This window comes from Anomaloglossus baeobatrachus, chromosome 2 (genome assembly GCF_048569485.1).
Source record: "Anomaloglossus baeobatrachus isolate aAnoBae1 chromosome 2, aAnoBae1.hap1, whole genome shotgun sequence".
NCBI lineage: Eukaryota > Metazoa > Chordata > Amphibia > Anura > Aromobatidae > Anomaloglossus > Anomaloglossus baeobatrachus.
In genome coordinates, this window is record NC_134354.1 from 20,632,334 (window position 1) to 20,658,867 (window position 26,534).

Here is a 26,534-nt window from a genome sequence, read left to right on the forward strand (position 1 = left end):
TTCCACCGGGTTCTCGCCATTTGAGTTACTGTATGGCAGACATCCGCAGGGACTGCTGGATATAGTTAAGGAAACTTGGGAACAGGAGCCCACCCCTCACAAAAGCACAGTGGAATACGTTATGGGTATGCAGGATCGTATCACGGCAATAATGCCCATTGTTAAAGAGCATTTGCTGGATGCTCAGGCAGCCCAAAGTACTCAATATAATAGAAAGGCCTCCATCAGGTCTTTTAAACCGGGAGATCGTGTCTTAGTCCTAATACCTACTGCAGAAAGTAAGTTCTTAGCCAAATGGCAGGGTCCCTATGAGATCCGGGAGAAAGTGGGGGAAGTAAACTATAAGGTGTATCAGCCAGGTAGAAGAAAACCAGAGCAAATCTACCATGTAAACCTGCTGAAGGCGTGGAAAGACAGGGAATGTATGGTGGCTGACGTAACGTTGGACCTAACCTTTTCAGGTGCCTTGACAACAACAAAGGAGGAGTCCCCTGATGATGAATTGGGAGTAAGGATAGGGGATTCTCTCTCAAAACAGCAGAGACGGGAGTCTCGGAGATTAGTGCAGCGGAATACGGATGTGTTCTCAAGCCTACCAGGCCGAACAACCGTAATCCACCATGATATTGTCACCGAGCCTCAAGTAAGGGTACGCCTGAGGCCATACCGGGTACCAGAGGCTCGTAGGCAAGCCATTGTGGAGGAGGTAAAAAAGATGCTCCAACTAGGGGTTATTGAAAAATCCACGAGCGAATGGGCCAGTCCCATTGTGCTGATCCCGAAACCAAACGGTTCTTTAAGATTCTGTAATGACTTCCGAAAGTTAAATGAGGTATCGAAGTTTGATATGTATCCCATGCCCAGGGTCGACGAGCTGATAGAGAGACTGGGACGGGCCCAGTACTTCACGACTCTCGATCTCACTAAAGGTTACTGGCAGGTGCCGCTGACAGAGGCGGCAAAAGAAAAGACCGCTTTTGTCACGCCAGGGGGGCTCTATCACTATGTCGTCTTGCCATTTGGTTTACATGGGGCTCCGGCCACGTTTCAGAGATTAATGGACATAGTGTTAGAACCCCATCAACCATATGCCTCCGCATATTTGGATGACATCATCTATAGCAGTGACTGGAGCACCCACTTATCTCAGGTACAAGCGGTAGTGGATTCGCTCAGAGTGGCTGGTCTGACGGCGAATCCAAGCAAATGTGCTATGGGTCTCAAAGAAGCCCGTTACTTGGGGTATGTGATAACCCCTTGGCCTATCAAGCCACAAGTAAACAAAATCGAAGCCATTCAAAACTGGCCTCGTCCCCTTACCACAAAACAGGTAAGAGCCTTTCTGGGTATAATGGGGTATTACCGACGATTCATACCCAATTTTGCTGTACGGTCGGCGCCTTTGTCCGATCTTTTAAAAGGGAAGAAGTCGGTCATGGTCCACTGGAATACACAAGCAGAGGAAGCCTTTCAGGTGCTAAAGGTAGTCCTATGTAGTCAGCCTGTCCTTGCCAACCCTGACTTTCAAAAGGAGTTTATAGTACAGGCAGATGCCTCTGAGGTGGGTCTGGGTGCAGTTCTGTCCCAGGAGGTAGATGGAGAAGAGCACCCGGTCACCTATTTGAGTAGAAAACTCACCCCGGCAGAGAAGAACTATAGCATAGTGGAGAAGGAGTGCCTGGCCATAAAATGGGCTCTGGAATCCCTACGCTACTACCTGCTGGGGCGACACTTTCGCCTGGTGACAGACCACTCCCCTTTGGTCTGGATGAGGAATGCTAAGGAGAGAAATGCTAGCGTCACCAGGTGGTTTCTCTCCTTGCAGAACTTTCACTTTTCTGTGGAACACCGGGCTGGTAGGTTGCAGGGCAATGCGGATGCCCTGTCCAGAGGTCCCTGTATGTTGGCAAAAGTTCAACCCCGCCCGTTTGAAGTGAGGGGGGGGATATGTGAGGCAGTGACAGGGGTAATATTTGAAGACCACTATGTGTCCCCCAGAATGTGTCTGGAAACCCTCTGAGTTTGCTATAGCTATTACTGGGAGTATAGCACAAAGGGTAACAGGGAGACAGATCCCTCCTCCCAGTCCAGGTTTTGTAGCAATCCTCATGTCCGGCATTTTCATTTAAAATCATGCAGAGCACAGCAGGGTGTGTCTCAGTTGAGAGCCAGGCTTGGTGAAGCTAACACATGCCGTGTGAGCTGGGCTGGCTCTGTGTGGAGTGAACACAGGCCAAGAGTGTGAGCCTAGGAGAACCTTACACAGATCCCTGCGGTTAACGGGGTCCTAAGGTAACAAGACTTTTTGATGCAAAGAATTTGTCTATATGCACCGGCTGTGATCCGGAAGAGACTTTGACAGTGGGAAATTGGATCTATTTATGCTGCAACAATAAATAGACTGTTGGTGTGAACACGCTGCTGCCTCACGTTTTTGCCCAAGCAACGCTGCTACCTCACAATATATATATATATATATTTATTTATTACACTTCTGGCAAAAATTGGGAGACCACTGCTAAATTGTCAGTTTTTCTGATTTTTCTCTTTATATTTTTGAGTAAAATGTAAATTCTTCTTTTAATTCTATAAACTACTGACAACGTCTCCGAATTTCCAAGCAAAAAATTACAAAATGGTGAAAATAACAAAACACACACCTCAAATAATGCAAAGAAAACAAGTTCATCATCATTTAGAAACAACAATACTAATAATGTTTTACCTCAGGAAAAGTCAGAAATCAATATTTTGTGGAATAACCATAATTTTTAATCACAGCGTTCATGCGTCTTGGCTGCTTTCCACCAGTCTTCACACTGATTTTAGGTGACCTTGTCCCACTCCAGGCGCAAAATGTAAGCAGTTCTTCTTTGTTTTATGGCTTGTGAGTATCCATCTTCCTCATTATTACAATCCAGAGGTTTTCAATTGGGTTCAGGTCTGGAGATTGGGCTGGCCATGACAGGGTTTTGATGGGGTGGTCCTTCATCCATTTAGCATTTGTGGAGTAATGGCTTTCTTCTGGCAACTCGACCATGCAGCACATTTTTCTTCTTTTTCATTTTTCTTCTTTTACATTTTTGTTCAAGTGCCTCCTTATTGTGTATCTTGAATTAGCCACACCGCTAGTTTTCAGTGAGTCCGGTATTTCAGCTGATGTTATTTGTGGGTTTTTCTTTGCCTCCCAAACAATTTTCCTGGCAGTTGTGGCTGAAATTTTTGTTGGTCTACCTGATCGTGGTTTGGTTTTTACAGAGCCCCTGATTTTCCATTTGTTAGTCACAGTTTGAACACTGCTGACTGGCATTATCAATTCCTTGGATATCTTTTTGAATCCCTTTCCAGTTTTATACAGTCCAACTATCTTTTTCCATAGATCCATTGACAATTCTTTTGCTTTCCCCATGACTCAAAATCCAGAAAAGTCAGTGGCTGAATGGAAGATACAAGAGTCTGTCTGGATCCAAGAAACTCACTCAGCTTTTATGCACACACTGATTACAAGCAAACAGGTCACAGGTGAGGATGTTACCTTTATTAGCCATTCACACCCATTTGTGTCACCTTCTGTGCATGTTATCAGGCCAAAATCACCAGGGTATATGAACTGTTGATCAGGGTCATTTGGATGTTTTTGGTTGTCATTATGATTTAAAGAGGAAACACAGTAGATGACAATAAATGGCTTCACCCAACCACTAACCATGAGCGGAAAAAAGAGTTTCTGTGTTATCAGTCATATTCTCTTAAAAAAGACCAAGAAAGCAAAAAATCTGCCGGGGTATGTACACTAAGTACAAGTATTTGTGAAATACATGTTTTTCAAAATATTTTAAAAATCTAAATGTAAAAATTGGGATGTGCATCTGTATACAACCTCCTATAGCGTGATACAGCTAAATTAAATTCTGAGTGACTAATTGTCTCCAGAAGTCACATAATTAGTACATTCAGTCACCTGTGTGCAATTTATACTCAGTATAACTACAGTTGTTCTTTGAAGGCCTCAGAGGTTTGTGTGAGAACATCAGAAATCAAACAGCATCATGAAAACCAAGGAACACACCAGACAAGTCAGGGATAAAGTTGTGGAGAAAAGTAAAGCAGGGTTAGGATATATATATATATATATATATATATATATATATATGACCATCATACAAAAATGGAAGGCGTATGGAACAACTGCAGATCTACAATACATGGCTGACATCCTAAGAAGAAGAGCACTAATTAGAGAAGCAGCCGAGGAGCCCCATGGTCACTGGAGGAAAAACAAATAAGCAATAAGTTATAGTATGAAAATTACCATCTCCAAGATCCTATCCCAATATGTAGTAGGTGCAATAAAAATAATATTACTATATACCTCCAATTAGAAAGTAGTATAGTTCTCCTGATATAGCCATGCGTCTTACCTCATGTGCAGGGCATTGAAGCTTAGGTATCCATGGTTACAACCACAAACAACTAACTGTCACTATATGGCTATATGCACATGCTACAGTTTTAACTACAGCCAAACTGCACCTTGTCACAAATAGCCTGGAAATGTAAAAAAAAAAAAAAGCTTGTAATGATGATGCGTTTTTTAAATGAGAAACAAAATATGATAGGATAATTGATAGATAGACAGAAAAAATAGAAAGGATAGATAGATAGATAGATAGATAGAACAGAATAACTTGATAGAGGGATAGCCAGCTTGGCCAGCTGGTTTTTTTTTTGCTTTTTTTTCTTGGTAAAAAAATGATGTGGGGTCCCCCCCATTTTTCATATCCAGCACAGGAACAGCAGCAGCTGCAGGCTGCATCCCTCAGCTGTCTGCTGTACCTTAGCTGGTTATGAAAAATAGAGGGGATCCCATGCGTTTTTTTTAATTATTTGATTTATGTAATTTTTTTTTTTTTTCTTAAATGACGTGGAGTCCTCCTCATTTTTCTAAAACCAGCCAAGGTATAGCAGGCAACTGGGGGCTGATATTATTAGGGGCAGAAGGGTCATGGTTATTTGGCCCTTTCCAGGCTAATAATAGCAGCCCGCAGCCACCCCAGAAGTGGCACATCCATAAACCCGGCTCTTTCTGTTGCCCTGGTGCGTTGGCAATTGGGGCAATAAAGAGTTAATAACAGCCCACAGCTGCTACTAAGCCCTGGATTAGTAATGTCAGGCGTATGAGACCCCCCCCCCCCCCCATCATTAATCTGTAAGTGAAAGTGAAGAAATACATACACCCCAAAAATCCTTTATTTGAAATAAGACAAAAAACACACCCATTTCACCACTTTATTAACCCCAAAACACCCTGCAGGTCCGACGTAATTCACATGAGGTCCCATGATGCTTCCAGCAGTGCTACATCTGACGCTTGCAGCGAGTGCCATAGAACATGACTGCCTGCTGTGAGCTCCACGCAATAACTGAAGTGAGCTGCACGGTCAGCGGTGACGTCACTCAGGTTAGCTGCGGCCACAGCTCGAGTCCTCCACCTGTGATCGCAAATCAGGCCGCAACTGAAGTGAGCTGCAGGTGGAGGACTCACCTGAGTGACGTCACCACTGATCGACCCTCACAGCGGGCAGTCATGTTCTATGGCACTCGCTGTGATTGCTAGGTGTAGAAGTGCTGGAAGCGTCGTGGGACAAGAGAGATAGAGAGAGACTCAAGAAGAATATTTAGTTATCTTGGAACTATGTGTGTGACCTGCGTTTTTGGTGAGAAAACCGCAAGTACAACACATGCAAAAATGCACCAATTTGGTACTATGCGTTTTTCAATGCATTTTTTCATCCCATCATTGATTTCAATGGAGGACAAAATGGCACAAAAATGCAAGAAGAATGAACATGCAGCTTGTTTTTTTTATCAGACGGTTTTGATAAATAAAATGCATCGTCAACACAGCAAGTCTGAATTCTCATAGACATTGCTGGGAAGTCAAAAGTCAGAACCTGCAGACAACAAAACTGCACCAAAAACACGACAAAAAGCAGCGTGCGCATGTTGCCTATGAGTGGACATAACCATGGATACCTAAGCTGCAATGCCCTGCACATGAGGTAAGAGACATGGCTATATCAGGAGAACTATACTACATTTATAATTGGAGTTCTTCAAAAAGAGGAGAACACGAGCAAAATTGCTGAAAAAAGTTCATAAATTTTATTAAATGGAATTTTAAAGTGCAAGTGCAAAAAATCACAATGGTAATACACAATTTAGGGAGGGGGGGAGAGGCAGATGGTAAAAAACAGAACAATGGCCTGGTACGGACAACAGGAAAATAGTAGTATTCACAAACAGTATAGCCAAAATCACTGGCAAGTAAGCATCAAGATGGGTAAATAGTAGTATTCACAAACAGTATAGTGTTTCTCACAGCTTCTTCCATGATGGATTTCAGAGCTCACGATTCTGTGTGGCTCACACATGTTAACAATGCTCTTAAGGAGGATGGGGGTGCACCATCAGAGAATTCTTCAACAATTGAAATACGTGACGCCACATTTAAATTCAAGGTTTTGTTAAAAAAACGTATTCGCACTTTACTTAATCGTGCTTTTCTGGATAAATACATCCAGAAAAACTTAGTTCCCCGTGGCCTTCGTGTCCAGATTTTTCCTTCTTTTGAAGTAGAGGACACCCATTTCAAGACTAAGTGGGAGGAGTTTGCACACGTCTGTTCCACGGGTTTCCTGACCCTTTTACGTGATCATAACAGCTCTACCTTACTGGAGATCGAGACGGAGATGGACAACCTTTTGTCCACTATAAAGTCTAACGCATCAGAAGACTTTTTACAAAGATTTAACGAGGAGATGGATCTGGAATCACAAAAATGTGAGAAGGAGGTGGTGGAGTATAAGTCCAAAAAGTTCCAGAGAGATTTGGCTGACCAAGCCAATAATCGAGTCTACAGATGGAAGTCCAATGCCGCAAGAGCACGACCTCAGTTCCGTGCTAGTTCTAACATACGGTCCAGATCAACTTCTTTGAGGTCGGGTAGCTCCATGGACGACACCCGTTCTGTTACATCCGAGAGTTCATATAGTAAAGATGAGTCCAGGGGTATCACTACTAGGAGTGGCCCTAAAAAACCTGGACCTTCTAAACCTGGCCCTGGCAAGTCCCAGGATGGCAAACCTAAAAATAAACTTCAGGTAATTAATTTATCTAGTCATCTTCTCTCGGATGCCCAGATCGAGGTCTTGTCCCTGGGTCTGTCCTTTTCCCCTACCAACTCTTTTCATTATTTTACAGCTTTAAAAGACCTGTACCTCTTTTCGAGGAAACTCATTTTAAAGAAACTACATAATAAAAGAGACGTTGGTCAGGATACATTGACTGATACTGAACGGGAAGCTCTTGCGGCTCTTGAAGAGTTATTGTTGGAACAGACTACTGATGCAGGTACGTCTCCCACCTTTCTCCATTCCAGATCATCAAAGTTCCCCCCCTTGTCAGTATGCCCGGCTGTTGAAATCTTTACCAAACTTGTCATGGAGGATTTCAGGACTATCTCTACTCGGCGATATTTTGATAATCTCACAAAGAAACAGAGAGAAGCCCTTGCTGAACTCCAGTCATTTGACAATGTCGTTTTTAAAGCAGCTGACAAGGGGGGCAACATTGTGATCTGGCCTACGGTACAGTACGAGAGAGAAGTATTTAAACAACTTAAAGACAAGGAGACGTACCAAAAATTGGACTTCGACCCCACCACTTCTTTCTCCCTAAAACTCCAACAAATTCTTTCTAAAGCCCATGATTTGGGGATTATATCGAAGAAAATGTTTGATGGTCTGATGGTCAGGTTCCCTAGGGCCCCGACGCTATATCTCCTCCCTAAGATCCACAAGGATGCCGTTAACCCTCCTGGCCGTCCGATCGTGTCTAGCATTGACGGTTTCTGTGAACCAGTGTGCAGATTTATTGATTTTTATTTGAGACCATCAGTGGAATCGCTGCCGTCTTATGCCAAAGACACGACGGACGTGCTCATGAGGGTTGACGGCATCTCAATGGAGACTGACTTACTTTTTGTCACAATGGACGTGGAATCACTATACACCTGTATACGACACGAAGATGGCGTCCGGGCGGCTCGCTTTTTCCTGGGGATGTCCGGTCGGGACCCTGAGCTGAATGAGCTAGTAGTCGAGCTGCTAAACTTTGCCCTGTCACACAACTATTTTACCTTTAAAAACTCCTTCTACCTTCAGAAGCGCGGCACTGCGATGGGCGCGGCCTGTGCGCCTTCGTATGCCAACCTGTTCCTGGGTTTCTGGGAGAGACAGGTATTTGGCGACGATGGCGTGCAGGCCGCTGCCCAGGCGCAGTGCTGGATTAGATATATTGATGACATCTTGATGTTTTGGCAGGGTACGGTGGAGCAGCTCGACTCGTTCATTCAGTGTTTAAATTCCAATATATATAACATCAGACTTACTTATAAATATAGCTCTAGTCGTATAGATTTTTTGGATATTGTTCTGGAAGTTGATGGCAACCAACGTGTTCAGACTGATGTTTTTCGAAAATCTACATCAGTCAATGCACTTCTTCACGCCTCCTCGGGACATACAGGATCTACGATTAGAGCTATCCCGACCGGACAATTTCTTCGGATGAGGAGTATCTGCTCATCAGACGCCAAATTCGAAATACAGGCTGATGACCTTAAAACACGTTTTGAGGAGAGGGGATATAGCCGTCGGTGCATCAAAAAGGGTTATCTTAGGGCGAAACATACTCCCAGAATTTCACTGATCAGTCAGCCATCTAAACGTCCTTCTGCTGATCCAAATCCTCGTTTTATCTCAACCTATAATTCAGAGTGGCAAAGGATGCGGGATATTTTGGCCCAACATTGGTCCGTTCTTCGAACGGATCCGGTCTTCTCTCGGTCTCTCTCTCCTGGTCCTTTGGTCACGGCACGTAGGGCCCGTAATCTGAGTGATTGTTTGGTTCATAGCCACTACATTGCAAAAAGCCCCAACCCTTTTGGTTCCAGGGGTCCCACTTTGGGATGCATACCCTGCGGGCACTGTCTTGCCTGCGCCAATGTCGTCCGCTCATGCTCTTTCGCTAGTTCTGACTCCCAACGTTCTTATTCGATCAGACACCGGATTTCTTGTAGCACAACTAATGTCATCTATTATGCTACCTGTAATTGTCCTCTTATTTACGTTGGTCTTACATCTAGGGAGTTACGGATACGTGTGAGAGAGCATGTGCGGGACATTGGCGCGGCCAGGACAGTGAATGATTTTTCTTTGCTTAAAACCTTACCTCGCCATTTCAAAAAATTCCACGATTGTGACCCGAGATCCCTGAAAATTCGGGGGATTGACGTAGTACATAGTGGCATTAGGGGTGGTAACATCAAAAAGATGCTTTCCCAAAGGGAAACAAAATGGATTGTGGCTTTGGATTCGGTCGCTCCTAAGGGTCTTAATGAAACCTTGAGTTTTGCTTCATTTTTATAAAGTGTTCTCCTTAGTGAAAACGCTTGTGTGGGTGTCTTTTTCTTCTCTGGTTTATCATATTTTGATTATGATACCTTAGGTTTTTGTATATTACTGACATTTTTTACTGTCAGTGTTATTACCTATTAATAATGCCCTTGGTTTTTCAGTTTAATAACAGTTGCCTGGTGTTTGTGGTTTTTAATCTTCTGTTTTTAATAACCCCTTTTTATTCTCCTTTGTTTTTAGTTTCTCACTTTTGTTTTGCCACATGTCCTCTTATGACTCCTATTGAAATGGTTTGGACCCGATAACCTTGAAATCTACCAAAAACTACGGACGTCATTACATCAACATGTCATCTTTGGGATTTTCTTCGTTATGACCATTACTATTTACTATTACGGCGATATTATGCTTTGTGTTTTAGCTTGATGACTTTTTTTGCCACCTTTGAACTTAGCTTATAACAATCTGTAATGGTATATGCTCCTTTCATGTATAATGTATCTTGTATTATCATTTTGTCTCATTCTGAATATCTTTAGATACTTGCATATTCTCCCTTGTTTGTTCACGTCCTCTTTCTGTCCATTCACCGCTTTCGGAGTCTTGTGCGCATGCGCGCGGCGGCCCTGCGCCTCCCGGCCGCGCTCCGGATTCTTTATGGAGTCCGCGCGTGCGCGGGGGTCTGGGCAATTATTGCTCGGGCTCCCGCGCATGCGCCTGACTCCTTGACTGCCGGGGCTGCGAAACGGGGGGCGTTCTTTGGCCGGCCCGCGCATGCGCCTCCCTGACTCCGGAACTCTGAATCCTATTCGCGGTACAATTACCGTGGTAGTATTTAGGAGTCGCACAGACCGGACATGTGCACCTTTCTTCACCTTCCCCCATGATGAAGCGGCAAGCAACTTTTTCTTAAAGCCGCGAAACGTACGTCGGGCCACCTTGCACCACCGGACTCAGGTATAATGTATTCCGCTGTTATTACTCTATTTGGGATTATTTGATTATCTGATTATTTGATCTAACTTCAGGAATTTGCCTGTATGGGTTCTCAGCCCCCTTACATTTTCTACGGGACAAATTGATTTGGCTTTAGGAATCCTGCCTATACCCTTATTTAGGCTAAATACCCTTTTTCTCTGCTGTAGTCTTTTGATGGATATCAGTGTATCACGGCATAACCCCCCTCATTTTACCTTTTTGAAAGCTTTATACGATTTGTAACACTTGTTGATGGGGCTGCACGATTTATATATGTATTTTCCCTCAAATTGATTATATAACACTACTGCAGTTATTTTTATGCATACAGGCTCTTTTTTCCTGTTTTTTTCTATACACTTATCCCTTTTGCTTACTGGCCAGTGATTAGGGTTCTTTATCTCTGCTGGGTATTCTTTCAGTTCATAATTGGTACATCCTTTTACTATATAGGCCTGTGACTGGTACCGTTTTTTGGTGAACTTTCTTTTCCTCTTTGTCTGCATCTGGCCAATGCAGACTCGGGGTTAAGTCTTTTCCCTCCTACGGTCATCATGCCCACGTCTCTCTTTTGAGATCCGATGGTCTATTCAAATTTCTCCCTTGCTTACATGCTGGTGATTTAGAGACATACATCCCTATCAGAGATAAAGTACTCTTTACCCATCTTGATGCTTATTTGCCAGTGATTTTGGCTATACTGTTTGTGAATACTACTATTTTCCTGTTGTCCGTACCAGGCCATTGCTCTGTTTTTTACCATCTGCCTCTCCCCCCCTCCCTAAATTGTGTATTATCATTGTGATTTTTTGCACTTGCACTTTAAAATTCCATTTAATAAAATTTATGAACTTTTTTCAGCAATTTTGCTCGTGTTCTCCTCTTTTTGAAATGCTCTTTGAGCTGCTGTGAACCCGGGGTGGCTTCTCCACCTGGTTCTCATTTTCTATGCCTTCTGTGGAATGTATGATTGTTCCATTTATAATTGGAGGTATATACTAATATTATTAATATTATCACACCTTCTACATATTGGGATTGGTTATTGGAGATGGGAATATCCCTTTAAGTAACAGATGTCATGTACTCTAAAAAGGACTAATGTATATAGTTCTGCACTATGAGCTTTGTAAGACTCATAAAAATAATGCAACTGAACCATTAGTAGAAAGAGTTAAAATTAATTTTATTAACAAATTACATGATTAAAAAAGTAAAGTATGTCAATTAGCCAGTAGATGGCGCCACAACACAAGACTGGGGAATTATACATGTTCAGTGGTCACCAACCTTTCTGACCAGACTCCCACCCAGGGGGGCTGAACATAAATGAATGTCACAATTTTCAGATTTATATTTTTTAAATATTTAGAAATCCAAGTGTCATTTCCTTTACACTTCAGAAATACTTGCTACTTTGTGTTGGTATATCACATAAATCCCAATTATTCAAATTGTCTTTGCAGGGTGGAAGGAGATGAACTCTAGCACCACCTATGGGAAGTAGCAATCCTAAAAGTCAATAGTAACCCTTTAACAAGCCTTTTCATATGAATTTGCAGTCACAGTGTTTCGGGGTGATTGCCCCTCGTCAGTGCAAAGTATGAGATCTGGTCTGGCTGTGTGAGAAGCTATAGTAGGGTCTAAGGGGAAAACATTTCTCCTGGCGGAGACTGACACACCAATCTGGCTTCCAGTGAGGAGTCTTAAAGCTGCAATGCTCTTCTGGGAAATATTCAAATTGTCTCTTCAGGGAGGAAGGAGATGAACTCTAGTGCCACTTATTGGAAGTAGCAATCCTAAAAGTCATTGCAGATTTAAGACTCCTCACTGGAAGCCAGATTGGTTTGTCAGTCTCCGCAAGGAGAAGAGTTTTCCCCTTAGACCCCACTATAGCTTCTCACACAGCCAGATCAGATCTCATACTTTGCACTGACGAGGGGCAATCACCCCGAAACACAGTGTCTGCAAATTGAGGTTCTGATCTGGCATAAATCCTAGGTCATATGAAAAGGCTTGTTAAAGGGGTCACTATTGACTTTTAGGATTGCTACTTCCAATAGGTGGCGCTAGAGTTTGTCTACATCCTCCCTCAAGAGACAATTTGAATGTTTCCCAGAGGAGAATTACAGCTATAAGACTCCTCACTGGCAGACAGACGGGTTTGTTAGTCTCCACAAAGAAAAAAAAGTTTTCCCCATAAATCCCAATAGAATACTTTTACGTTTTTGGGTGTAATCTGAAACAATGTGGAAAACTTCTTAGTATGAAAATACTTTTTCAAGGCACTGTAATTATATGAAGAGGATGCCTAAGTTATTCCAACTGTAGCAATATAAAATATAGAAAAAATACATAGATTATACCAGATGTATACAAGAAGATGTATAACTGAGGAACTCACCTTTTCTGGTTGACCTGATTCCCTGCATCTCTGGTATGGAACAACATACGGTATCTGGCTACTTCTCGAGCAGGCCGAAGCACCTCCATCTTTCCTAATTGCACCCTGGAATTACGTAAGTAAATGCACGAGCAGAGGTATGTTAAATAGTACTATAAATTACAACATTAATTTAGTAATTATGACCTTATATGTAGGGGGCAATATTATAGTAGCTAAATATTTGTACAATGCAGTAGTATTACAGTATATTCTTCTACATAAAGGCAGTATTATAGTAGTTATATTCTTGTACATAGGGGGCAGTATTATAGTAGTTATATTCTTGTACATAGGAGCAGTATTATAGTAGTTATATTCTTGTACATAGAGGCAGTATTATAGTACTTACATTCTTGTATATAGGGGCAGTATTATAGTAGTTATATTCTTGTACATAGGGGCAGTATTATAGTAGTTATATTCTTGTACATAGGGGCAGTATTATAGTAGTTATATTCTTGTATATAGGGGGCAGTATTATAGTAGTTATATTCTTGTACATAGAGGCAGTATTATAGTAGTTACATTCTTGTATATAGGGGCAGTATTATAGTAGTTATATTCTTGTATATAGGGGCAGTATTAAAGTAGTTATATTCTTGTATATAGGGGGCAGTATTATAGTAGTTATATTCTTGTACATAGGGGCAGTATTATAGTAGTTATATAATTGTAAATAGGGGCAGTATTATAGTAGTTATATTCTTCTACATAGGGGCAGTATTATAGTAGTTATATTCTTGTACATAGGAGCAGTATTATAGTAGTTATATTTTTGTAAATAGGGGGCAGTATTATAGTAGTTATATTCTTCTACATAGGGGCAGTATTATAGTAGTTATATTCTTGTACATAGGAGCAGTATTATAGTAGTTATATTCTTGTAAATAGGGGGCAGTATTATAGTAGTTATATTCTTCTACATAGGGGCAGTATTATAGTAGTTATATTCTTGTACATGGGGGCAGTAGTATAGTAGTTATATTCTTGTACATAGGGGCAGTATTATAGTAGTTATATTCTTCTACATAGGGGCAGTATTATAGTAGTTATATTCTTGTACATAGGAGCAGTATTATAGTAGTTATATTCTTGTACATAGGGGCAGTATTATAGTAATTATATTCTTGTACATAGGGGCAGTATTATAGTAGTTATATTCTTGTACATAGGGGCAGTATTATAGTAGTTATATTCTTGTACATAGGGGGCAGTATTATAATAGTTATATTCTTGTACATAGGGGCAGTATTATAGTAGTTATATAATTGTAAATAGGGGGCAGTATTATAGTAGTTATATTCTTGTACATAGGAGCAGTATTATAATAGTTATATTCTTGTACATAGGGGCAGTATTATAGTAGTTATATAATTGTAAATAGGGGGCAGTATTATAGTAGTTATATTCTTGTACATAGGAGCAGTATTATAGTAGTTATATTCTTGTACATAGTGGCAGTATTATAGTAGTTATATTCTTGTCCATAGGAGCAGTATTATAATAGTTATATTCTTGTACATAGGGGCAGTATTATAGTAGTTATATTCTTGTACATAGGGGGCAGTATTATAGTAGTTATATTCTTGTACATAGGAGCAGTATTATAGTAGTTATATTCTTGTACACAGGGACAGTATTATAGTAGTTATTTTCTTGTACATAGGGATTAATATTATTGTCATGGGATGTTCGGTTCCAGACTCATTAGGTGTCACGGCGGCATCAGGCTCTGTTCGCACTGCAGAGCCTGACAGGCAACCTGATGTCTCCTAGTTGTTCAACCAGAGCAGGGCGTCGGCTATTTCATATGCACTGTTGCTCAGTCCTGCAGGAGTTAATTCCTGCTGACCTGGGGAACTCTGCTAAGAGGTCAGGTTGCTAATTGCTAATCACAGCAGTCTTCTTCCTATATAACATTCTAGCTTCAGCTTGTGCAGCGATTTCAGTCTTAACGCCCTGTCACACACAGAGATAGATCTGTGGTTGCAGTGAAATTGTGGACAATCAGTGCCAGGTTTGTGGCTGTGTACAAATGGAACAATATGTCCATGATTTCACTGCAACCACAGATCTGCCAAAGATTTATCTGTGTGTGTGACAGGGCCTTTAGGCCGATGTCACACTTGCGAGTACCTTGCGTGTATGTCGCGAGAGTCTCGTGTTGCATCACCCAGCACGTACTCACACTCTCCTTACAGGAGTGGGTCGGTTGCATAGAGGTGCATGCAACCAACCCGCTGCTGTGAGGAGAGTGTGAGTCCGTGCTGGGTGATGCAACGTGAGACTCGCGCGAGATACACGCGAGGCACTCGCAAGTATGACACCGGCCTTACTGTGGTGATCCAATGTGTTGGTGATCTGTGGTGTGCTTATTATGCGGTGTGGAAGTTTCCCGTTTGTCTGTTTACTTCCTCCCTTTTATGTTTAGTCGCTCCTTTGTGTTTCATTGCCGTGTGTACGAGTTTTGGTTTTTCCTGTGTCTGTGTTTAGTTGTGGGCTTTGTGACTACGGTCCCAGCTCACCCCTTGGGTGGGGAAGGGAGAGGGGAGTTACACCTGGGCTTGGACGGGAGTTAGGGTCATGCTGGTGACTCAGAAATCACGGCCATCAAGCCTACCTCTGAGCTAAGGGACAGCTTAGGATCCCTAATCTGAGAGTCAGTCTAGTTGTCCCTGTCCAGTGATTCCATCCCTGTGAAATTATCATCAGCCCATCCTATTATACTCCATGGATCCAGTCACTGGCCTTGTGAAGCAGCTGTGACGCCCTGGTAGTCACTGTTAGGGCCCCGCATTACACCTTTCCCTCGCAGGTAACACAAAGCCAAACACTTACACCTCAGTTACCTCCCTCAGGGCTGATGGACACACCAGGGGCGGAACCAGGCGGTTGGAAGACGCCAACCAAGGAGTTCTGATAGCCTGAGGCAGGAAAAAGTATAGAGAACAGTTTGAGAGTGCAGTAGTGGAGGTTAGGCCTGTGTGTGGCAGGCCTGAAGCAAACTGACAGGTGCTCAGGTAGTCCAACATTCACAAAGGTGCGGGAGAAAGACAGAGACCACCAGCCGGGTGGGGGACCAGAACACAGCCGGCCGCGGGCACCGACCACCATCACCTTGGTTTACCAGAGACTCGTGTGTTCCTTCCAATAGTGAGTACACCAGCACCCTGCGGTCGCCCATCTCCCTGCACTAACGCCCACTGGGTCCCGGGGCCACCATCCCTGCCCACGGAGGGGTTAACAACTAGCTGCACAACATCTCCCCCGGGTGCCCCGTCACAGCAGCGGTGGTGTCCAACCTCACCACACACCGTGGGTGGCGTCACGAACTCTAATACGGCCCAGCCGTACATATACGTCCAACCCCCCACCTTTTCATTCAGAGTGTCCGCAGGACCCCCGGGTCCAGAGACCCTCGAGCCACCACCCCTGAAGGTCCGGACTCGAGCAGTGGCGGCTGCTGGTCACAGAGGTGGCACACAGCTGCAAGGTTTGACACTCCAGGTAGCAGAGCTGAGGGGGAAGTCAGCTACAAGCCCAGTCTTCTCCTACGGTGCAGACTGGGTTGGTAGCCAGTGCTCCCAAACCCAAACTGCCTCTTCCAGAGCATTATTTGGGGATCTCAGGCAGTATGTCTCCTTCTGTGAGGCCTGTAAGCTATACCTCTGACTGCATCCTTCTTCTGTGAATGAAGCCCAGGGGGTGGGAATTGTAGTTTCGCTTAGTGGTGACCTACCGATTCCCCTGTGTTCGGTTCTGTGGACGTTTTTTTTCCACGCCCAGTCTCATTTATGACGAACCCAATAAGGTGTCATTAGCCGAGACCAGGATTCGTTCACTGAGATGGGAATCGACCGGCGGAAGGATTACTGCGCCACAGTCCGACGTTGGTTGCTTGACATGAAGTGGAATGACCCTGCTCTCAAGAGCCAGTTTTTTCAGGGCTTTTCAGAAAGGGTAAATAAGCTTTTAATGATGTATGAGACCCCTCCCTCTATGGAGTCTGCGATGGCAATAGTAATCCATATAGATCGCCAGTTCCGTAAGAGGCCTTATGATACCACGTCTATCTGGGAGGGGGCAGCAGCCCCATTGGTGTCTCCAGAGACCTTGGTTGATCCTATCAGAGGGACATCTCAGGTACACAGAGAGTCCTGTACTCATATGTCTGGCGGGACATGCTTCTTCTGTGATAAACGGGGGCATTTAGTCAAAGCATGTCCCCTGGTGCCAAAAAAAGGTCGTCCAGTGGAAAACTGCTAGGCTCAGGGGTATTGGGGGATTACTGCCTGGGCCTATGCATCTCCTCCATGTTGGTCACTCAATGTTTGTTACCTGCTAATGTAAAGATAGGAAGTCAGGAGGTCGTCAGCAAGATCTTTATGGATAGCGGTGAGGGGGGAAAATATTATTGATGAGTATTTTGCCCGCTCTTCTGGGTTGTGTGGATGTCATACCCAATCTCATACCGATTGTGGCCATTGACTTGACTCCTATATCCCAGGAGTTCTTCAAGGAGTGTGTCTACGATGCGGAACTTTGCATTGGGGTCCTTCATACAGAACGGGTCACCTGCCAGGTGCTCAACAATCTACCAACGCCACTTGTGCTGGGGTTTCCGTGGCTCAACTTGCACAATTCGTTAGTGGGTTGGAATACTCAGGATATTGTACAGTGGAGCTCGTACTGTAAGGCTGACTATCTGGGGGCTTGTGTGTCTGCGGTTACCCCCAGTATTCCTGAATATTTGTCTGAGTTCAAGGACATGTTCTCAAAGACAAGTTGTCAAGAGTTACCGCCACACAGACCATACGATTGTGCTATCAGGTTGAAGCCAGGGGCCAGCCTGCCCAAATGCAGATTGTACAATTTGTCTGGTCCGGAGAGACTCGCTTGTGTGGCGCCCCTGAGGCTTCCGTCACCACAGGACATTGCACCCCATCCAGCGGTGTGATGTCCCATTCTGGGTGAGGAAAGGAGTGAACGCCGGTCCCCTGGCAAATCTACACTACACCCATTGTTAGGAACACACTGGGACCAGGGATAGTGGCAGCTACCCTCCCATGCTACATGCTGGGAGGGGCCGTAAGACCCATCCCTGCTCCTATAGGGGAGATCAGAGCAACTGGGGAGGTGGGAGGAGCCACCAGAGAGCAGACAGGGAAAGGAAGGTCAGGTTTAGTCAGATAGAGAGAGAGGGAGGAAGGAGGAGGAGGTCTGCAGGAGGCAGACAAGAAGGAGAAGAAGAAGAAAAGCTCTAGTCAGACAGGAGCTAAGGAAAGAAAGAGACGCTTCCTGGTGAAGATCCTGGGACTCAGAGGGTCCAGGTGACACCAAGCAGAGGGAAGAAGGGATCCCAGGGCCACGGATAGCTGGTGAGCTGTGGGGGCCTGTTCCACAGGAACATCGGTGGAGGGATCAAGCTGCAACAGAGGACGGTCCCTAGAAACCGGAGGAGTGCAAAATCATCTCCAAACAGTAAAAACCGAGGCCCAGGGAATGTTGTAAACTCCCAGGGCCACAGCCCACAGCAGAACCTCTAGAAAGGGGAGAATCATCCGACAGGTGACCCCCCAGCCTGGAGGCTGTAGTGGAGGCTGAGCAGGTTCATCCTAAAAGAGCTAGGCTTAAGGAGACAGCTGAAGACAGAGACACTTTAGAGAGAAGGGTAACGGCTTTTACTCCAGAAATCACCCAGAAACGGCGGAGGTCCCTGACAGTGGGTCTCAGCAGTCCGGAGGCCCCAGTGTGCACCTACCAGGAACTGTGAGTAAACAACTTGAACTGCACCCTTGGAGTTACCTCTGTTATTTCATCTGCATAGACACTCACAAGCACCAACTGTGCCCCGGGGCACCGCTCCACCTGTGGGGAGCAGTACCACCATTGCTGCCATATCATCACCCCGGAGACCTCATACAGCAGCGGCGGCTTTATAGCCGCATACCACAGGTGGCGTCACGAACACAAACTTTATTCAAACCCCAATTCATCACCCATATTTAACTGACACCCACCAGGGCCACGGAGTCGGGCCCCGCCACCACTGACTACCCCCGGACTAGTCCGCCCGGCACCGGGTGTCCCATAGCCCTGGAGTGGGCGAGTCACTTGCAAGGATTATATCGCTGAGAGCTTAGCTAAAGTGGGCTTTACACGCTACAATATCTTACGATGTGTCGGCGGGGTCACGTCGTAAGTGACGCACATACGGCATCGTAAGTTATATTGTAAAGTGTGACAGCTACGTGTGATTGCGATTGAACGTTAAAATGTTCATCGCATGCACGTCGTTCAATTACTAAAAATTGAACGTGAGGTTGTTCAATGTTCCCGAGGTAGCACACATTGCTGTGTGTGACACCTCTGGAACGATGAACAGCAGCTTACCTGCGTCTCGCGGCTCCCACCGGCAATGCGGATGGAAGGAGGTGGGCGGGATGTTTACATCCCGCTCATCTCCGCCCCTCCGCTTCTATTGGCTGGCTGCTGCTTGACGTCGCTGTGACACCGAACGTCCTTCCTACTCCAGGAAGTGGATGTTCGCCGCCCACATCGAGGTTGTATGGACGGGTAAGTACGTGTGACGAGAAAGAATCGTTTGTGCGACACGTTCAACAAATTGAACGTGCCACACATACGATGGAGGCGGGTACGATCGCATACGATATCGTATGCAAAATCGTAATGTGTAAAGCAGGCTTTAGGGAAGGGTCACATTAGGCCTTTGTCCTCTCCGGTTGTGACTGGATTATGACCATATGTGGTTTTCCGGTAGCTGAACCAGATTACGGTTCATGATCCATTACCCATGTCTCTTATTCTGGACCTTTTTAACCAGATTTCCGGAGCTAAGTGGTACTCTAAGCTCAACCTCAAGGGGGGCCTATAACCTGATCAGGGTCCGTAAGGGGATGAGTGGAAAACTCTGTTCAAGGGTCACGAGGGGCAGGTTGGACCAGGGGGCAGAGGGGCATTTCCCCTTGGGCCGGTCCCCTACAGGCTGGTTGGGGCCACTTCATGCTTTTCCGCACTGCACTCTATCCTAGTTGCATCCATAGACACGCCCTCCCTCACTGTCTGCAGGAGTAGTAGTATGGGGGGAAGCCATTACTCACTGTGGCTATCTGACATCTCCTGAGAAATATTGGACACCGCAGGTCAGTTATCGGACACCGACAGAGCTTCCCGAGCTGCAGCATGTCAATTTATGCCGTGGAGAAGCGAATGTTCTCCATGGGGAGAATATAGTGAAAGGACGCAGAGGCCAAAACCCTGATCATGTCAACGGGCAGCTGCAGTCTCCTGCGGAAAACACTCGCGACGGAGCTCTAGAATGAAGTGTGTGCAGCTCTAGAATGAAGTGTGTGCGGATCATGTGCATCCAGCTTAACTCCTTCCCTTTCTGGTTTTTGTTTTTTTTTGCACTTCCATAGATCTTTTTCCTTCCTTTCTTTTAAGAGGATGTAACATGTATTTATTTTTACATCTCCGCTAGAGATGAGCGGACTTGTTCGGAAAAGGTTCACCAATTTTAAATTTGGTATAAGCCTTGGTCCATTTGGCACGGGCTCAGATTTCTGGGCACTTTTGTCAAAAGTTGCCAATGTTCGTTTTTGTTTGCAGCTTTTGTAATACCTAACTATTACTTTGCTGTATGATGAGCGGGGGGACGTGGTTGATCATGGGAGGTGCTGAGGGAGGTCAGAGGAGCGGCGGACATTTTTTTTTTTCTTAACATGTGTGTATGTTCCAGCAGCCAATCAGGGCACAGAAACCATCCACAATATTCAGACACAAGGCCTTGTGTCATTGGCTGCCTAAGTCCCATGTCCCTCCTGCGTATAAAAAGCGGACATGCGGAGTCGGTGCCATTTTGTGATTGCTAAAGCTTAGATATAGTACTGCCGCCGCTGCTGCTGGACAGTTAGCTTAGCTAGGGGGTGTAATCATAGTCAGTTGATATTGTTAGTATGGAGGGCGATAGTGTAGAATAGGGATGTGCAGTGTAGGGAACGTTGTGTGCCACAAATCAGCATTTCATCATCTAGTGATTGCTGTCGCACCCCTGGGGCTCAGTCGCCACAGGCTATTGTATCTGACTTAAAGTGCAATGCTTTGGACTACGGTGATGAAGGCGTTAATCACTGGTGGTGTTCTTCCCTTACAAAACATCTAGCTATGCGGGAATTCCAGGTTACCCGGGCAACAGCCACTAAGAGTCATCCCAAGGGTGGGGGTACTGAGTGGGGAAGAGAAACACAAACAGTTTTGACTACAGAACAGTCTGAGACAGCGAAGGAACAACAGGTCCCCTGTTGGGAGTGCTACACTCAGCTCCCCTCAGGGGGACCACCTGGGATGCATGCTTAGGAGCTATTTTGGGGAAGGAGGAGAGAGTGCCAGAACATCATGGGACTTGTAGTACCCTGGCTACTATAGAGTGCTTCACAGAACTTCTATAGCTATGACCGGCCAGACTGGAAGACGGTGAGAGACAGAGGTGGAGATGGTGAGACAGAGGAGACATGGCAGCTGGGGGGGGGAGCTTAACCGCTTCCACAGTGCCAGTGCAGTCGGGGTGCAGAACCCTCAGTTGGGGACACCTTCACGGACTCTAACAAATCTGCAGGGGTTGGGGATTTCATGTCCCATCGCCCACCACCCACTTTCCAGGAGCACGGTGACATATAGGATCTGTGGTCGGGTTTACAGCCAGGCCGCATGGCGAGGACCTGCGTCACCTGCATACAGGACGGGACACTTAACATGGACAGCAGAGTTACCAAGTTGCTTCAGGCCACAGGGAGCCGCCAGTCAGCGCAGGGAGGAAGGTCTCACACATTTCCACAGACACCGGTGATTGCCTCTGATTCACCCGGGATCGGCTGGAGTCCATCCATGGCAGCGAAAAGAGGCACCTCCAGGGACCTTTAAGAACTTTGAGTAAAAGGAACTTTGATCCGCAGCCCCGGTGTCCTTGTCATTGCCGGCGCTATCACCCAGCGCTTCGGCGCCATCAGCTGTCCCCATAGCCCTTATCCTCCCTTGGGCTCGCACTACCTGTGGGGAGCTGGATTATCTGGGCTGTGTTAACATCAGCCCCAGAGAAGAGAAACATCTCGCGGCTAATCCCTGGACGCACACCACAGGTAGCGCTGTGAAGCATCCCCCATTCCCATCCAACACCGCTCCTGGGAGAGGAGAAGTCGCAGAAAGGGTCTGCGGCGGAGGAGGCAGAGACCCCAGGCACCGCTGCTACAGGTGACACACTTTCCAGAGACCCTTCACCCTCCTTCCATCCCCCTTTACACCAGACACCCATTCGTTTGTCTTTTACATGTAGCCGACGTGGCCACGGAGCCGAGTCAGGCCAGTCACAGCAACCCCACAAAACCACTGGCCCGGTGACTAGTAACCCCTTAGGCCCCGTGGGGCGCTACAATTGCTAATTGTGTGCTCCAGCTCAAACTTAGTATATTCTCATCTAAATAGTAGAAAATCAGTGTTCCAGCTAAAAAGTGCTATATCCTCATCTACAACCCCTGACAAAACTTCTGGCCTCCCCTGGCTCTGAGGATGTTCATTCAGTTGTTTACTTTTGTTTAAAAAAAAGCAGATCACAGACATGACACAAAACTAAAGTAATTTCAAATGGCAACTTTCTGGCTTTAAGAAACATGAACAAAAAAATCACGAAAACATAATGTGCAGCCAGTAACAGGTAATTTTCAAGACCAAACAGGGGGAAAAATTATGGAATCACTCAATTATGAGGATAAAATTATGGAATCACCCTCTAAATTTTCATTCCCAAAACTAAAAATCTGCATCAAATAAGATCTGCTCGTTAGTCTGCATCTAAAAAGGAGTGATCACACCTTGGAGAGCTGTTGCTCCAAGTGGACTGACATGAATCATGTCTCTAACACGAGAGATGTCAATTGAAACAAAGGACAGGATTATCAAACTCTTAAAAGAGGGTAAATCATCACGCAATGTTGCAAAAGATGTTGGTTGTTCTCAGTCAGCTGTGTCTAAAATCTGGATCAAATACAAACAACATGGGAAGGTTGTTAAAGGCAAAAATACTGGTAGACCAAGGAAGACATCAAAGCATCAAGACAGGAAACAAAGCAATATGTCTCCAAAACAGAAAATGCACAACAAAACAAATGAGGAACGAATGGGAGAAAACTGAAGTCAATGTCTGTGACCGAACTGTAAGAAACCGCCTAAAGGAAATGGGATTTACATACAGAAAAGCTAAACAATAAAAAGATGACTGCCTGAAGAGAACATGTAAATTTCCACAGTCATTGATGATATGGGGCTACATGTCAGGTAAAGGCACTAGGGAGATGGCTGTCATTACATCTTCAATAAATGCCCAATTTTACATGGAAATTTTGGACACTTTTCTTATTTCATCAATTGGAAGGATGTTTGAATAATAGAAACACGGGCACCCCTTCTGCAATTATTACCCACTTCTGGTTTTTCTTATACTGAGGTAAAAAACTCACCAAATACTCAACGTGTGCACGAGACCGTATTGCCTGCAGCATTTACATCACGTCAATAGCACTGTATCCAATAAATAAGCTCAGTGGCTTGGGCCATCAATTCGGGCAGCACCGCTGACCTCACCGAGTGCCTGCAACGTTGTTTACGTGATGTCAGCGCTGCAGACAATAACAGAGCTCTTTGATATACAAATTTATATGATTTAATATCACAGTTTGGCAACTATTCCTGACTCAGTTTGCGTAAAAAGAAGGTTGTCAACCACTATATGTGAGCCAGATATCAGGTCTTTTTGGGGGGGTTGTGGGGGGAGGGGAGGGTATATGTCCATCATCTGTCTAAAGTACCAAACTGCATGTTCTGGCACTGGGAGGAATTATACTGCAGGGGGAGGGGGGAAGAGGGTGTATTTGCATTTACCAGGATGGAGAGTGAGTATACTGCAGAGGGGGTCTTGTAATTGCAACAGGTGCATATAATTGATCTGTGAATGGAGACTCATTATACTGAAAGGAGTATATGTGATTGGGGGGCATTATACTGCTAGTTATATATATGTATATATATATATATATATATATATATATATATATATATATATATATATACATACAGTACAGACCAAAAGTTTGGACACACCTCAAAGAGTTTTCTTTATTTTCATGACTCTGAAAATTGTAGATTCACATTGAAGGCATCAAAACTATGAATTAAAACATGTGGAATTAAATACTTAACAGAAAAGTGTGAAACGACTGAAAATATGTCTTATATTCTAGGTTCTTCAAAGTAGCCACCTTTTGCTTTGATTGCTGCTTTGCACACTCTTGGCATTCTCTTGATGAGCTTCAAGAGGTAGTCACCGGAAATGGTTCTCACTTCACAGGTGTGTCCTGTCAGGTTTAATAAGTGGGATTTTTTGCCTTATAAATGGGGTTGGGACCATCAGTTGTGTTGTGCAGAAGTCTGGTGGATACACAGCTGATAGTCCTACTGAATAGATTGTTAGCTGCTTTTTCTTGCCATAATACAAATTCTAAGTAAAGAAAAATGAGTGGCCATCATTACTTTAAGAAATGAAGGTTAGTCAGTCCAAAAATTGGGAAAACTTTGTAAGTATCCCCAAGTGCAGTGGCAAAAACCATCAAACGCAACAAAAAAACTGGCTCACATGAGGACCACCCCAGGAAAGGAAGACCAAGAGTCACCTCTGCTGCGGAGGATAAGTGTATCCGAGTCACCAGCCTCAGAAATCGAAGGTTAACAGCAGCTCAGATTAGAGACCAGGTCAATGCCACACAGAGTTCTAGCAGCAGACACATCTCTAGAACAACTGTTAAGAGGAGACTTTGTGCAGCAGGCCTTCATGGTAAAATAGCTGCTAGGAAACCACTGCTAAGGACAGGCAACAAGCAGAAGAGACTTGTTTGGACTAAAGAACACAAGGAATAGACATTAGACCAGTGGAAATCTGTGCTTTGGTCTGATGAGTCCAAATTTGAGATCTTTGGATCCAACCACCGTGTCTTTGCAGAAAAGGTGAACGGATGGACTCTACATGCCTGGCTCCCACCGAGAAGCATGGAAGAGGAGGTGTGATGGTGTGGGGGTGCTTTGCTGGTGACACTGTTGGGGATTTATTCAAAATTGAAGGCATACAGAACCAGCATGGCTACCACAGAATCTTGCAGCGGCGTGCTATTCCATCCGGTTTGTGTTTAGTTGGACCATCATTTATTTTTCAACAGGACAATGACCCCAAACACACCTCTAGGCTGTGTAAGGGCTATTTGACTAAGAAGGAGAGTGCTGGGGTGCTACGCCAGATGACCTGGCCTCCACAGTCACCAGACCTGAACCCAATTGAGATGGTTTGGGGTGAGCTGGACCGCAGAGTGAAGGCAAAAGGGCCAACAAGTGCTAAGCATCTGTGGGAACTCCTTCAAGACTGTTGGAAAACCATTTCCGGTGACTACCTCTTGAAGCTCATCAAGAGAATGCCAAGAGTGTACAAAGCAGTAATCAAAGCAAAAGGTGGCTACTTTGAAGAACCTAGAATATAAGACATATTTTCAGTTGTTTCACACTTTTTTGTTAAGTATTTCATTCCACATGTGATAATTCATAGTTTTGATGCCTTCAATGTGAATCTACAATTTTCAGATTCATGAAAATAAAGAAAACTGTTTGAATGAGGTGTGTTCAAACTTTGGTCTGTAATGTATATATATTCCAATGAGGTTTTTTTTTATTATTCTACAAGGGAGGTGTGTACAGTAAATATATGAGGAGTGATATTAGTGCTAGTATAGTGGGGGATTATATAATGGGGCAATTATACTGTGCTTGTTTGTGTATATAACGCTGCAATTGTTGATTATTATGCTACATAGGGGACATATTACTGGAGAATGTATATGTCTATGAGTACAAATGATACCTGTGGTATGTGTAATTATTACAGATGGAGTGGTTATACTACAATGACTGTATGAGGGGACTGTGTGTGATTTTAGGGCAAATGTGGGGATGTGATTATAAAACGAGAGGATCTTAATACTGCAGTAAGGGGCTGTATGTGGTTATGCTGCTAACAGCTAAATTGTATATATGGGATTGTACATGCCTGCGCAATCCCAATGTGAAGGCACCACCAGTCAGTGGCTTTAAATATCAGTTGTAACTATGCTAAGGATGGGCTATTCTGTCTCTTCCTAGAAGCTGTGAATCCCAACCGCTCTAATTATCAGTCCCTTAGATAACTGTATGATTGTACTCACACTTCAAAGCATCAACAGATAGTTCAACTCAGCCCAAACGATGACTTGTAGAAAGACAAGGAGAAACGCTGTAGTTTTCTTCTAGAATCTTGTATTAAGTACAAAGTGAAGGCAGGTGAAAAGGAATAATCTGTACTGGGTTGTAGACATGTCTATTCAGCAATGGTTCCTCTCTAGACTAAACTGAAGGAGAAGGGAGGAGCTTTCTATACAGAAGCCAACTAAGGGAGGAATATAGGGACAAACTTCATACAGTCTAAATCTACCTAGTAACAATAAAGGAATTTCCTGATAGGAGGAAAAATATGCAATGCAAGAAAT

At 44.4% G+C, this 26,534-nt stretch overlaps 1 protein-coding gene across 1 annotated transcript in view; it reads right to left on the minus strand.

The window, feature by feature from the left end:
* The window catches only part of LOC142281291 (beta-1,4-galactosyltransferase 4-like), a 78,629-nt gene that overhangs the window by 4,278 nt on the left and 47,817 nt on the right, over positions 1 to 26,534 (minus strand). The window contains exon 5 of the mRNA XM_075332834.1: positions 12,862 to 12,966. Coding sequence (XP_075188949.1) covers positions 12,862 to 12,966 — 105 coding nt within the window. The remainder of the gene's footprint in view (positions 1 to 12,861; positions 12,967 to 26,534) is intronic.